General features: G+C 47.0%; 1 protein-coding gene across 1 annotated transcript in view; it reads right to left on the bottom strand.

Annotated features, from left to right (window-relative positions):
- Window positions 1–12,134, bottom strand: part of ACAT1 (acetyl-CoA acetyltransferase 1) — an 18,336-nt gene extending 6,202 nt beyond the window's left edge. Inside the window, exons 1-6 of the mRNA XM_075418408.1 lie at window positions 12,031–12,134; window positions 10,326–10,373; window positions 7,070–7,187; window positions 6,012–6,107; window positions 5,035–5,135; window positions 180–323 (exon numbers count right to left, since the gene is read on the bottom strand). Of these exons, the coding sequence (XP_075274523.1) occupies window positions 180–323; window positions 5,035–5,135; window positions 6,012–6,107; window positions 7,070–7,187; window positions 10,326–10,373; window positions 12,031–12,084 (561 nt within the window). The 5' untranslated portion in view covers window positions 12,085–12,134. The remainder of the gene's footprint in view (window positions 1–179; window positions 324–5,034; window positions 5,136–6,011; window positions 6,108–7,069; window positions 7,188–10,325; window positions 10,374–12,030) is intronic.

The following is a 12,134-nucleotide window of genomic DNA, read 5'->3' as shown; positions in this document are numbered from 1 at the left end:
AGCCCCTCCGTTACAGTTACTACAGGAAGCCTGGAAATGGAAGCCTTTCCTCCTCCATTAATGTTATTCCTCATTTCTAGGTTCGCTACATGAAGCTGTTTCACAGTAATTATACGCCAGCTCTTCAAAGCTGCACCGTGTCTATGGCTGACGCTTCAGTACTGTGCAAGAATATTTACCATATGGATATTGTTATAAACATCCGTCAGCCCATCTTTTACTATCAGGTCTTCCATCTTTACTCCTCCGTAAGGTGTTGATCCTCTGCTCATTGTATAGGGAACGTTAGACATGCTCTCCATTCCACCAGCAACCATTACATCCTGCTCAAACGGAACAAGTTAAAATTATTAATAACACAGTGTGTTCTCTGTAACTTCTTGAGGAACAGACACCAGCAAAAACTTAAGCATGGACACTTCATGTTTCTAAGGAGTCTTAGAAATAGAGGAAAAAAAAAAAATCTTCATGTGTTTAAAAAGCAAACGGCAGGAACAACAGCTGAAGACAGTTACAGAACAGCTGACCAAACAACTGGACTTCTGTCTTGTATGCAGTTTTAGAAAGCTGCAAGAGCCATGTCAGTCTCTTGCACTTTTACTTCAAAAGCTTCCAAGATCAAATTATAAATTTTACTTCAAACAGTTTGTTTTGCTGTAAATTTCTCATTTTTGTTCTTCATTCGCAGCTCCACATCCCTATGCAACAAGCAACAGTCAGAGTCTAAGAAACCAATACAAAGAGACAGAGATTTAGAAGTACCTGGAGTTTTACATAATATTGTTATAAGGATCATAATATTGTTATAAGGATCAAAACCTTGGACCTCAGGAGGGCTGACTTTGCCCTCTTCAAGGAGCTACTGGGAGGAATCCCGTGGGCCAGGGCTCTCGAAGGCAGGGGAGTCCAAGAGTGCTGGTCGCTCTTTAAACGTCACTTCCTTCACGCTCAGGAGCAATGCATCCCCCTGAGAAAGAAATGGAGCAAAGGAGGCAGGAGACCTGCATGGTTAAACAAGGAGCTTCTAGCGGAGATCAGGCAGAAGAGAAAGGTCCATGGAATGTGGAAAGAGGGGCAGGCCACTTGGGAAGAGTACAGGAATGTGGTCAGAGCGTGCAGGGATGCGATGAGGAAGGCCAAGGCTCACCTGGAATTGAAGCTGGCAAGGGATGTCAAAAACAACAAGAAGGGCTTCTTCAGCTACATCAGCAGCAAAAGGAAGGCTAGGGACAATGTGGGGCCGCTGCTGAATGAGGTGGGTGTCCTGGTGACGGAGGATGCGGAGGAGGCAGAGCTACTGAATGCCTTCTTTGCTTCAGTCTTCAGTGCTAAGACTGGCCCTCAGGAATCGCAGGCCCCGGAGGTAAGAGAAGAAGCCTACAAAGAGAACGACTTTCCCTTGGTTGAGGAGGACTGTGTGAGGGATCGCTTAAGTGATCTGGATGTCCACAAATCCATGGGCCCCGATGGAATGCACACACAAGTGCTGAGAGAGTTGGTGGATGTCATTGCTGAGCCACTCTCCATCATCTTTGAGAGGTCCTGGAGGACAGGAGAGGTCCCCGAGGACTGGAGAAAGGCCAGTGTCACTCCAATCTTCAAAAAGGGCAAGAAGGAGGACCCAGGGAACTACAGGCCGGTCAGCCTCACCTCCATCCCGGGAAAGGTGATGGAGCAGCTTATCCTGGAGGCCATCATCAAGCAAGTGGAAGAAAAGAAGGTTATCAGGAGTAGTCAGCGTGGATTCACCAAGGGGAAATCATGCCTGACCAATCTAATAGCTTTCTACGATGACATGACTGGCTGGGTAGACGAAGGGAGAGCCGTGGATGTTGTCTACCTTGACTTCAGCAAGGCTTTCGACACAGTCTCCCATGATATCCTCCTAGGGAAGCTGAGGAAGTGTGGGCTGGATGAGTGGTCGATGAAGTGGATAGAGAACTGGCTGAATGGCAGAGCTCAGAGGGTTGTCATCAGTGGCGTTGAGTCTAGTTGGAGGCCGGTAACTAGTGGTGTCCCCCAGGGGTCAGTACTGGGCCCAGTCTTGTTTAACTTCTTCATCAATGACCTGGATGAAGAGTTAGAATGTACCCTCAGCAAGTTTGCTGATGACACCAAACTGGGAGGTGTGGTAGACACACCGGAAGGCTGTGCTGCCATTCAGCGTGACCTGGACAGGCTGGAAAGTTGGGCAGAGAAGAACCTGTTGAGGTTCAACAAAGGCAAATGCAGAGTCCTGCACCTGGGGAGGAACAACCCCATGCACCAGTACAGGCTTGGGGTGGACCTGCTGGAGAACAGCTCTGCGGAGAGGGACCTGGGTGTCCTGGTGGACGACAGGTTAACCATGAGCCAGCAGTGTGCCCTGGCTGCCAAGAAGGCCAATGGGATCCTGGGGTGCATCAAGAAGAGTGTGGCCAGCAGGACAAGGGAGGTTCTCCTCCCCCTCTACACTGCCCTGGTGAGGCCTCATCTGGAGTACTGTGTCCAGTTCTGGGCTCCCCAGTTCAAGAAAGATGAAGAGCTACTGGAGAGAGTCCAGCGGAGGGCTACAAGGATGGTGAGGGGACTGGAACATCTCTCCTACGAGGAGAGGCTGAGGGAGCTGGGCTTGTTCAGCCTGAAGAAGAGAAGGCTGCGAGGGGACCTAATAAATGCTTATAAATATCTGAAGGGTGGGTGTCAGAAGGATGGGGCCAAGCTCTTTTCAGTGGTGCCCAGCGACAGGACAAGGGGCAATGGGCACAAACTGAAGCACAGGAAGTTCCATCTGAACACGAGGAAGAACTTCTTCCCTCTGAGGGTGACGGAGCCCTGGAACAGGCTGCCCAGGGATGTTGTGGAGTCTCCTTCTCTGGAGATATTCAAGACCCACCTGGACAAGGTCCTGTGCAGCCTGCTGTAGGTGACCCTGCTTCGGCAGGAGGGTTGGACTAGATGACCCACAGAGGTCCCTTCCAACCCTGGCCATTCTGTGATTCTGTGATCTTACAACGTAAAGAGAGATGACTTATAATTATGGTTTTACCATCTGAAAAGGCCAGCAAATAAGAGAGATGTTAACAATTAGTGATTTCTGAACTTGAATTAAGCTCAATCATTATGGGCATTTGTACATTAGTATACTTCTCAGCTGAGAAAAAACGAACAAGTAGAAAACCTACAAAGAGCAAAGCTATAAGGACTGTAAGTACACCCACTGTCCATCAGGCTATGCCCCCAAAATGTCTACGATCTCAGGATGTGACGAACAGACAACAGTTGTGTTTAATGGCATATTTAAAATGCAGATAAATGTGAGAAAAATACACAGCAGTGTGAGTCTTAGAGTTCAGTAGCGCTGTTAATATAAATTCAGAAAGATTTTACATCAAAACAGCACTAAGAAAAAGATCAAAGCTTTTTTGGTTTCTTTAAGACTCAGAGGAATAATGGTTTGGTTAAGAATAGGTTATAAACTAGATCCAGGAACAGTGACACAAAGTAATAAAGAAAAGAAAGAAGGCTGGAGACAAATTGGAAAGGCAGATAAGTCGGAAAGGCAGTTGAGATATGGAAGCAGCAATAGATCAGAGGAACAAGAGTTCCTGGCATTTCAATTCCATAAAGCGAAAGCCTTGGAGACAGAGTTAATACAATTGTTTATACGCTGATGCACACTGACTCAAGGCACTGGGAACCATCACTGACTTTCCTACCACAGATACCTCGCAGTCTGCAGTCAGGAAAAACAAACAAATGCCAAAAAACTCCCATAATTTATAGCTCTAAGACTAATAACTGGCTGAGTCTCTGCTTTTGCAGAGACTGGCAGCACAGCCCGTATGATTAGCTCAGCTGAAAACTCCAGTTCTCTTCAGAGCTCATGGCCTGCCTGTGTCCAACCGCCCAAACGCACAACCACTCTCATGAAGTCAGTGGACGTAAATTACTAAATCCAGATGTAGCTGTTTACACAGACATGCTGGGCCTGGTGCAAAGTCTAGTCACAAGACTTCCACCGACTTCAGTAGGCACTGGAAACAGTGCGGTTCTCTGCAGAGCAAGGCCAAAGCAATAAGTCGTTGCCTAACTTGACTATCCTGTTATTTTCACAGAAGGGACAACAGAACTTAAATAATTTACTTTTCTCTTAAAAAAAAAAACAGTATGTACATTTCTCACTAATGAGCCACTTTGTAAACCAAAAATATATATTGAACTTACAATATTCACTTCCGAGAAGGGGAAATGTTGCCAAAATGCTTTGAGTATGGAATTAAAAACAAAATTGAAATGCCTCTCTTCACATTCGCACATCTCCCATTTTCTTTCCCGCACAGCATTTCACGGCTTGCTGAAGTTGGTGTGTTTTCCCATCCTACCACTAAGTGATACTATTTTCCCCATCATATAGAGAATCTTAGAGCACAGCTGACAGATGAGCAATTCCCCCCCATTAAGCTCTCTTCAATGAAAACGCTTATTCAGCAACAATAGATTCTGCTTCCTCCAAAACAATAAAAAAAGCCTGAAACCTCTTTAATGTACTTGGAAACAACATTGCTTGAATATGTTTATTTAATTCATTTAAGAGTTTAAAGTGTCTGAAAGTCAAGACTAAATGTGTTTCAGCAAAAACTAAGTCTATAAAAATTTCTTCAGTTTTTCAAACCAGAAAGCTTGAAAATACCCTTTGTTTTTTGGGTGTGGTTTGGGGGGGGGGGGCATGCACAGCAGGTGGTGAGGGTGAAGAGCAGTAGGGAGAGGATGTAAACATACACACAAAAAATCCACCTTATTTGCTCAGCCCTAAAAATACATCTGACAATTTCCTAACTATAATATTTACTTTTTTTTTCCCTGTTTTAAACCAAAACACACTTAAGCGACTACAAAATTAAGATTGCATAAGCAAAACAAAACCTCGCTAATTGGCTTTATTGTCCCAAGTCAAAACACAGTCCTGAATCAAAAAGCACTGTTATTAGCAGGACAGGATCTACAACATTAGTTGTGTTGTTTTCCCATAAAACAGCACTAAAACTGACATACCTGGCTCCCACACATCAGGCTTTGTGCTGCCATCATGATCGACTTCATTCCTGAAGCACAGACTTTATTGACAGTTGTAGTAGGAGTGCAGATTGGTAGACCTGAGTCAAGGAAGTCATACAAACAGCTATATTATTTAAAGGGTCGACTAACACTTTCAGCAATATTTCCTACGGGACCAATTTGTATCTAAGCCCCAGGTGTCCACATTGCACTATTTACCCTGCCAGGGCAATTCATCTCCAGCATTATCCACCTCCAGCACATCAGCTCCATACCAGCAGTGAGATGGGGAAACCAGCCAGGGGGAAGAAAAGAGCCATTTTCACCCCTTTGCCTCACATGGAAGCAGTTCCTTCTCTATGAAAAAAAGTACAGGGACAGAGCCAAGAAAGTATCCAGTTCTTCCCTGACCCACAGACTTCCCTAGCATCAAGCCAAGGTATGGAATCCCATCCCTACAGCAAAAGGGAGAAGAAAATCATTCCTGCACTACAGTAACCTTCGTGCTGCAGTAGAGTGAATCCTTCCAGTGACAGACTTCACAGAAGATGAGTGTAACAACATACTCTTATCTGCAGTTCAAGAAAACCCACTGACCCCTTATCCACTGAGGCTTAAGAGTAATGATAACTGAAGAAAAAAGTCCGTTTCTTGAAAGATTCAAAGGGCAGGATCCACCATCAGCATAAAGTGTTCTGCAAGTAGCATCCAGGTCTCCAACATCATCTTCTCCCAGCTCTGCAAATGCCAAGGCAGTAACATCCATTGCGCATACGAAAATTGATTCCTGAGCAGGCACAATTCGGCCCGCTTACACGTACAACATAACACCCGTCACACACCATGGGGAAAAAAAGCATACACAGACTGTCTTCTCAAAAGGCTGGGCACCACTCTGCTTCAACTCCTAGGTCAACAATCTAAACTGGCTAAAGACAGAAAGCCTTTAAGCCCAGCATCAAGAGAACAAATACCTGCACCCAGGACTGCTTGTCTTGCTGGAGCTTGTCCTTGTCCAGCCTGCAAGACATTACCCATATATGCTTCTTTCACTTCTTCTGCAGGGATACCTATAAACCAAAATTATTTCAGTTCAGAATTTTTTGCACAGAAGATGTAACTCCCTTTTATGAACGTTCCCGTTGAAGTTTCCAATCAAAGACTGATGAAACGTGCCGTGTCCAACCTGTGTGCTAAAAGCAGCACACAGGCCCGTCAGGCGCATCCCAGATCTCTGCTCTCACATTCATGGAACACAGTGAACTGGTGACCCCCGCAGAGCAGAATCACCTTGCTACCCTGCAGAACAGGCTACAGTTAGCTAACTGAAGCAAACATTTCCAAGTCTCACCACTCACTTGAAGAGCTCATTTTCCATGGATGGTTAAATGCACAAAGCTTTCCACCTCCCACAATTGTGTCTAAAGAAACAGTTTCGTTTGTTTGTTTAACAGCAGTGAGCCAAGGCCACAGCTAGCTCCCACCAGACAGAAGCGGCCTGCTCTCCCACTGCATCTCTTGCAACAGCCCTAGTGTTCAAGTTCTGGTAATACACTGTTTTAAGAAGCCAAATTTGGAGAAAATTAACCCTCCTCTCTCCCAAAATGACTTTTTTGCTCATCTGAATCCATCAACAGACTCACAAGGGTGCCCTACAAACCTAAGAGCCCGTGTAAAAAACAGGCAGGGATAGGAAGAGCCACTGGTTCCAGCAACAAGTAGCCTTCGCGTCAGCTTAGGTGTGCCATAAAACCCCAACCCAGACAAACAATCAGCATATTCAATCAGATTTTGATTAGCACAGCTATCCCTAAGTAATAATCTGCTCCTAGAAGCAGCACTTAACTCAGACTGAAACAAAGCCCAACAGTCAACTTCAATACCATTTGTGGAGAAACACTTCAGAGCCAACAGGAGCAAAAAAACACAGCATCTTTTGTTCACCAAGCAACTTACAAACAAAAGACATAGAGGGATACTGTTCTGAGCCACTTGAGGTTTTCTTTGTCACAGAAAAAATATTTACATATACCTGCTCTGTCAATTGCTCCCTTAATTGCAATGGAACCAAGCTTAGTGGCTGGCAATGATGAAAGAGATCCCTGGAAAGAACCAATTGGTGTCCTTGCAGCACTTGCTATCACCACCTCCTAAAAGGAAAAACATGGAGTAAAAGTCACAGTCTCTCACACATGCACACATATACCAGTATTTTCAAAATTTATCCACTTTTACTCTTTCATTGATGTCACAGCTTCCCTTTTATCCTACAAGTGTTTCAGAGCATAATCTTTATTCGCGCATGCGGCACAGGGAATAAACACAAGGAATTAGAGATTGGTGTGCAGTTATAGGACTACATGCTCGGGATCACAGAGCCGTGGTGGGATGGCCCCCATGCTGGGGGGCTGCCATGGAGGGATTCGGGCTCTTTGGAAAGGACAAGCCGGGAAGATGAGGAGGGAGAGTTGCCCTTTATGTGAGAGAACAGCTGGAGTGCACTGAGCTCAGCCTTGGGATGGACGATGCTTGGAAGAGTCCCAACGCCCTGGAGAGAAGAGGGGTTGAAGAAAGCCGGTAAATATTCAAAGATTACCCTATCCAAGTTCAAAAGCCATTCACTCCAACAAGCAAGAAGTCAGGTAAAAATGCCAGGAGGTCTGCATGGATGACCAAAACTCATACACAAGAAGGAAGCATACAGAAGGTGGAAGCAGGAACAGGCAACCTGTGAGACACAAGCTGCCTAAGCATGCAAGGATGACGTTAAAAAAGCCAAAGCCCAAACAGAATTGAACCTGGCAAGGGATGTCAAAGGCAACAAGAAGGGCTTCCATAAACACCTAAAAGGCAAAAGGAAGTCTAGGGAAAATGTGGGCCTGCTGCTGAATGTGGCAAGGGAACTGGTGACACAGGACATGGAAAAAGCTGAGGTACTGAATGCCGCCTTCATCTGAGTCTTCACTGGTAAGACTGGACTTCAGGAATCCCAGGCCCCACAGAACAGGGGGAAAGGCTGGAAGCAAGGAAGATAGACCCTTCATAGAAAAGGATCAGGTCAGGGAATACTTAAGCAAACTGGACATCTGTAAATCTATGGGCCCTGCTGGGATGCACCCGCGAGTGCTAAGGGAGTTGGCAGATGTCTTTGTAAGGTCACTCTCAATAACCTTGCAGTGGTCACAGCAACTGTGAGAGGTGCCCGAGGACTGGATGAAAGCAAACATCGCTCCTGTCTTGAAGAAGGAGAAAACAGGGAACTACAGGGTGGTCAGCCTCACCTCAATCCTTGGGAAGGTCATGAAACAATCAATCCTGGAAACTATTTCCAGGCACACGAACAACACAAAAATCATCACAAGTTGTCAGCATGGATTCACCATGGGGAAGTCATGGTCAAACAACCCGACAACCTTCTACAGTGAAATGACTGGCCTGGCAGATGAGGGGAGAGCAGTGAACTCTGTCTGCCCAGATTTCAGTAAAGCTTTCAACACTGTCTTCTGTAAGATCTTTGCAGAAAAGCTGTTGATGTGTAGGCTGGATGAGCAGCCAGTGAGGTGGACTGAAAACTGGCTGAACAGCTGAGCCCATGGGGCTGTGATCAGTGGCACAAAGTCTTGCTGCAGGCCCGTAACTAGCGGTGTACTCCAGTGGTCAACACAGGGTATGATCCTGCTTAACATCTCGATTAATGACTTGGATAATGAGGCAGTGTACCCTCAGCAGGTTTGCTGGTGACACAAAGCTGGGAGGAGTGGCTGATACACCAGGGGGTTGTCCTGCCATCCAGCGGGACCTCGACAGGCTCAAGAAATGGGCTGACAGGAACCCCACGAAGATCAACCAGGAGAAGTATGGAGTCCTGCACCTGGGGAGGAAGAACCCCATGCACCAGAACATGCAGGTGGCCACCCACCTGGAAAGCAGCTTGGAAGAAAAGAACCTGGGGGTCCTGGTGGACACCAGGCTGAACATCAGTCAGTAATGTGCCCTTGCAGCAAAGGCAGCGAACTGTATCCTGGGCTGCATAAGGCAAAGTACTGGGAGCAGGTCGAGGGAGGGGATCCTTCCCCTCTGCTTGGCGCTGGTGAGGCCACACCTGGAGTTCTGTGTCCAGTGCTGGGCTCCTCAGTACGAGAGAGACACGGACATACTGGAGAGAGTCCAATGAAGAGCCACAAAGGTGATTAAGGGACTGGAGCATCTGACTACAATGTAAGGCTGGGAGAGATGGGGCTGTTCAGCCTGGAGAAGGCTCAGGTGGATCTTGTCAATCTGTATAAATACCCAAAGGTATTTACCCAAAGGGAGAGTGCAAAGAGGACAGAGCCAGGCTCTTTTCAGTGGTGCCCAGTGGCAGGACCAGAGGCAACGGGCACAAAGTGACACACGGGAGGTTCCCTCTGAACGTCAGGAAACATTTTTTCACTGGAACAGGTTGTCCAGAGAGGTTATGGAGTCTCCATCCTTGGAGACGTTCAAAAGCTCAAGTCCCAGCATAATGTGTAAGCAGCAGTTGAGGACATGGTATGACATTCAGCTCTATAACTAGTAGCTCCTCAAAACAGATTTAATGCTATTTTGCCTCTTGGCTTTAGTGTGACATAAACTTACCCACCTGCTAACCCTGCGAGAGCAGCATGAGGACCTCGTACCAAAAAGATGCCCATTTCGGAGCTCTGGCTGCCCCTGGACAGCTACTGAGAAGCAGCAATGAATACCTCCAACTGTGCTGGTTTCAATGGAAGTCAGACACAAAGCTTTACAGGGTCTCACCTCCAGTTCTTTATTTAGAAAGACAAGCAAAGAAAGAAAACACTAGAAAAAAATTAAACGAAAAAAGACAAATTATACTTGTTTAAAACTAAGAAGGTCCGTCTGTTTCTGTAAGCCCTTCTTCATCATGTTTGACTTCAGTGATAGAAACTTACCTGTCCTCATCTTTTGCATTGTAACAGCAAGTTGCAGGATAACATACAAATAACCTTCAAAAGATTAGTTGGCATCAGCTGTGTTTTCCAATAATGGGTAGACAGTTGTACTAATTTCAAGTTAGCTGACACACTTCTAACCAATTTTGGACTGCACTACCGAACAGTTAGCAAAGCAAAATGAAAAACCAAAATCTAACTTTTATTCCAGATTTTGCAATAAGGTGTGACCTGGATACAAGTCACATTGCCTACAACGCAGATTTTTTTGTGATAGCCTTTTAAAAACTTCAGCGATTAAGAAACAGATGTAAAACAGGGATTTACTGCGGTCCGATTGTGCTTTATACTTACATTCAAAGTACGCTGTGACGCATAGCCACGGCTTGTATACTTCAAAGCCTGAAAGTAAGAAAGTCCTCAGAATTTTGTATCAAGAAAGCCAATACCATGACATTTCAGTAATGCATCATTTTCATAGAACTCATTATTTAAAAAAAAAAAAAATCTAAGAAACACTAGAAAAAAATATTAAATTACAAATCATAATATGCATTAAAAAATGTAGCCTAATATACAGCCTCATCATAACATATGTGACAAAATATTTTCTGAAAAATAAACAGATACTCCTTTAAAAACAAAACCCAATTCATTTTGGCCAAGTCTGTCATGTACATATATAACACATGCCAAAACCAGCGAGCGAGCGGTGCTATCTTGAAAAAGTTTACTAGCCCCTCTGTCTGCTTCTCTGGACTTTGGTTCGTTCATTGCTATCACTAACCCTACTGCTTTTTAAACAGTGCCAGTTTGTGTCTACAGCTTCATTTCACCAGCATTGAGTGTGGCCAGCAGGTCGAGGGAGGTTCTCCTTCCCCTCTACACTGCCCTAGGGAGGCCCCACCTGGAGTACTGTGTCCAGTTCTGGGCTCCCCAGTTCAAGAAAGATGAGGAGCTACTGGAGAGAGTCCAGTGGAGGGCTACGAGGATGATGAGGGGACTGGAGCATCTCTCCTACGAGGAGAGGCTGAGGGAGCTGGGCTTGTTCAGCCTGGAGAAGGCTGAGAGGGGACCTTATAAATGCCTATAAATATCTTAAGGGTGGGTGTCAGGAGGACAGGGCCAGACTCTTCCTTAGACAACATTTCAGCACACTGCAGACTTCTGGCCATTACTGAATGAGAGCTAAATAAATACTAATTAAAAATAGTAACTACTTACAGACACGGCAAAAACACCATCAGTTTGATAAATCAAAGAATGCCTCCTGGTATTGCATCCACAATATGAAAACTTAGTCTGTTTCTCTCTTCATTTGACAACCTTCAACTAACACAACGCAGATTTTTTTTTGCTGCTGCTTTTCAATTAGATTTCTTTTTTTTTTTTTCCAGCTCAGGTTGTAACAGCCAACAGAAAATTTTAGACTAAACTTCTCTCTGAAAACGAATTATGTCCCTGCAGGGCTTCACCCTCACCCAGCGAAGTAACGTGCCCTCACTGGACAACACCTGAAGTTTACCTGCGTAGCAACCTGGACAAAACCGACTCCTAAGCGCCACCGGCACCCGCTCGCAGCCTTCGTGCTCTGTGGCAGTTACAGACCTTTTTTTTTTAAACAACGAAACAAAACGCTCCCACAGCTGGCCCGACCCAGCTCCGCATGCGGCATCGCACCGCAGGCTCCACCCGCCCTGCCCCTCCCGGCGCGGCTCCAGGCGGGCCCGGCACCCCCGCACCCCCGTCCGCCGCGGCAGTGCACCTGCCTGCCCGCCCCCAGCCCGGCCCTGCCCTGCCCAGCGGGACCCTCCGACGGCCGGCACCCATCCTCCGGGCTTCGCGCCGTAGCTGGCACCGGGCCCCGCCGCAGGAGCCGGCCCGGGCCCCGCTCCCTCCCTCCCGCCGCAGGGGTGAGGTGAGGGGGGCGCCGCCCCCCCGCCACAGACGCGGGCGTGACCTTGCCTACGCCTTCGCGGGCCCCGCGGCGGGGACGCGGCCGCGCAGGGAGGGAGGAACGGAACGGCTGGGGCCCGGCCCGCCCGCGCGCCCGCCTCACCCGCAGCAGCTCCGCGGCCGGGCGCCGCCAGCTCAGCATCGCCGCCGCCGCCATGCTCCCGCCGGCCGACCCCGTCACCTTCACCGCCGCCCCCACCCCGGCCT

The sequence above is a fragment of the Opisthocomus hoazin genome, chromosome 1, assembly GCF_030867145.1.
Source record: "Opisthocomus hoazin isolate bOpiHoa1 chromosome 1, bOpiHoa1.hap1, whole genome shotgun sequence".
NCBI classification, from domain to species: Eukaryota; Metazoa; Chordata; class Aves; order Opisthocomiformes; family Opisthocomidae; genus Opisthocomus; species Opisthocomus hoazin.
This window is presented reverse-complemented; position numbering and strand designations above follow the sequence as displayed.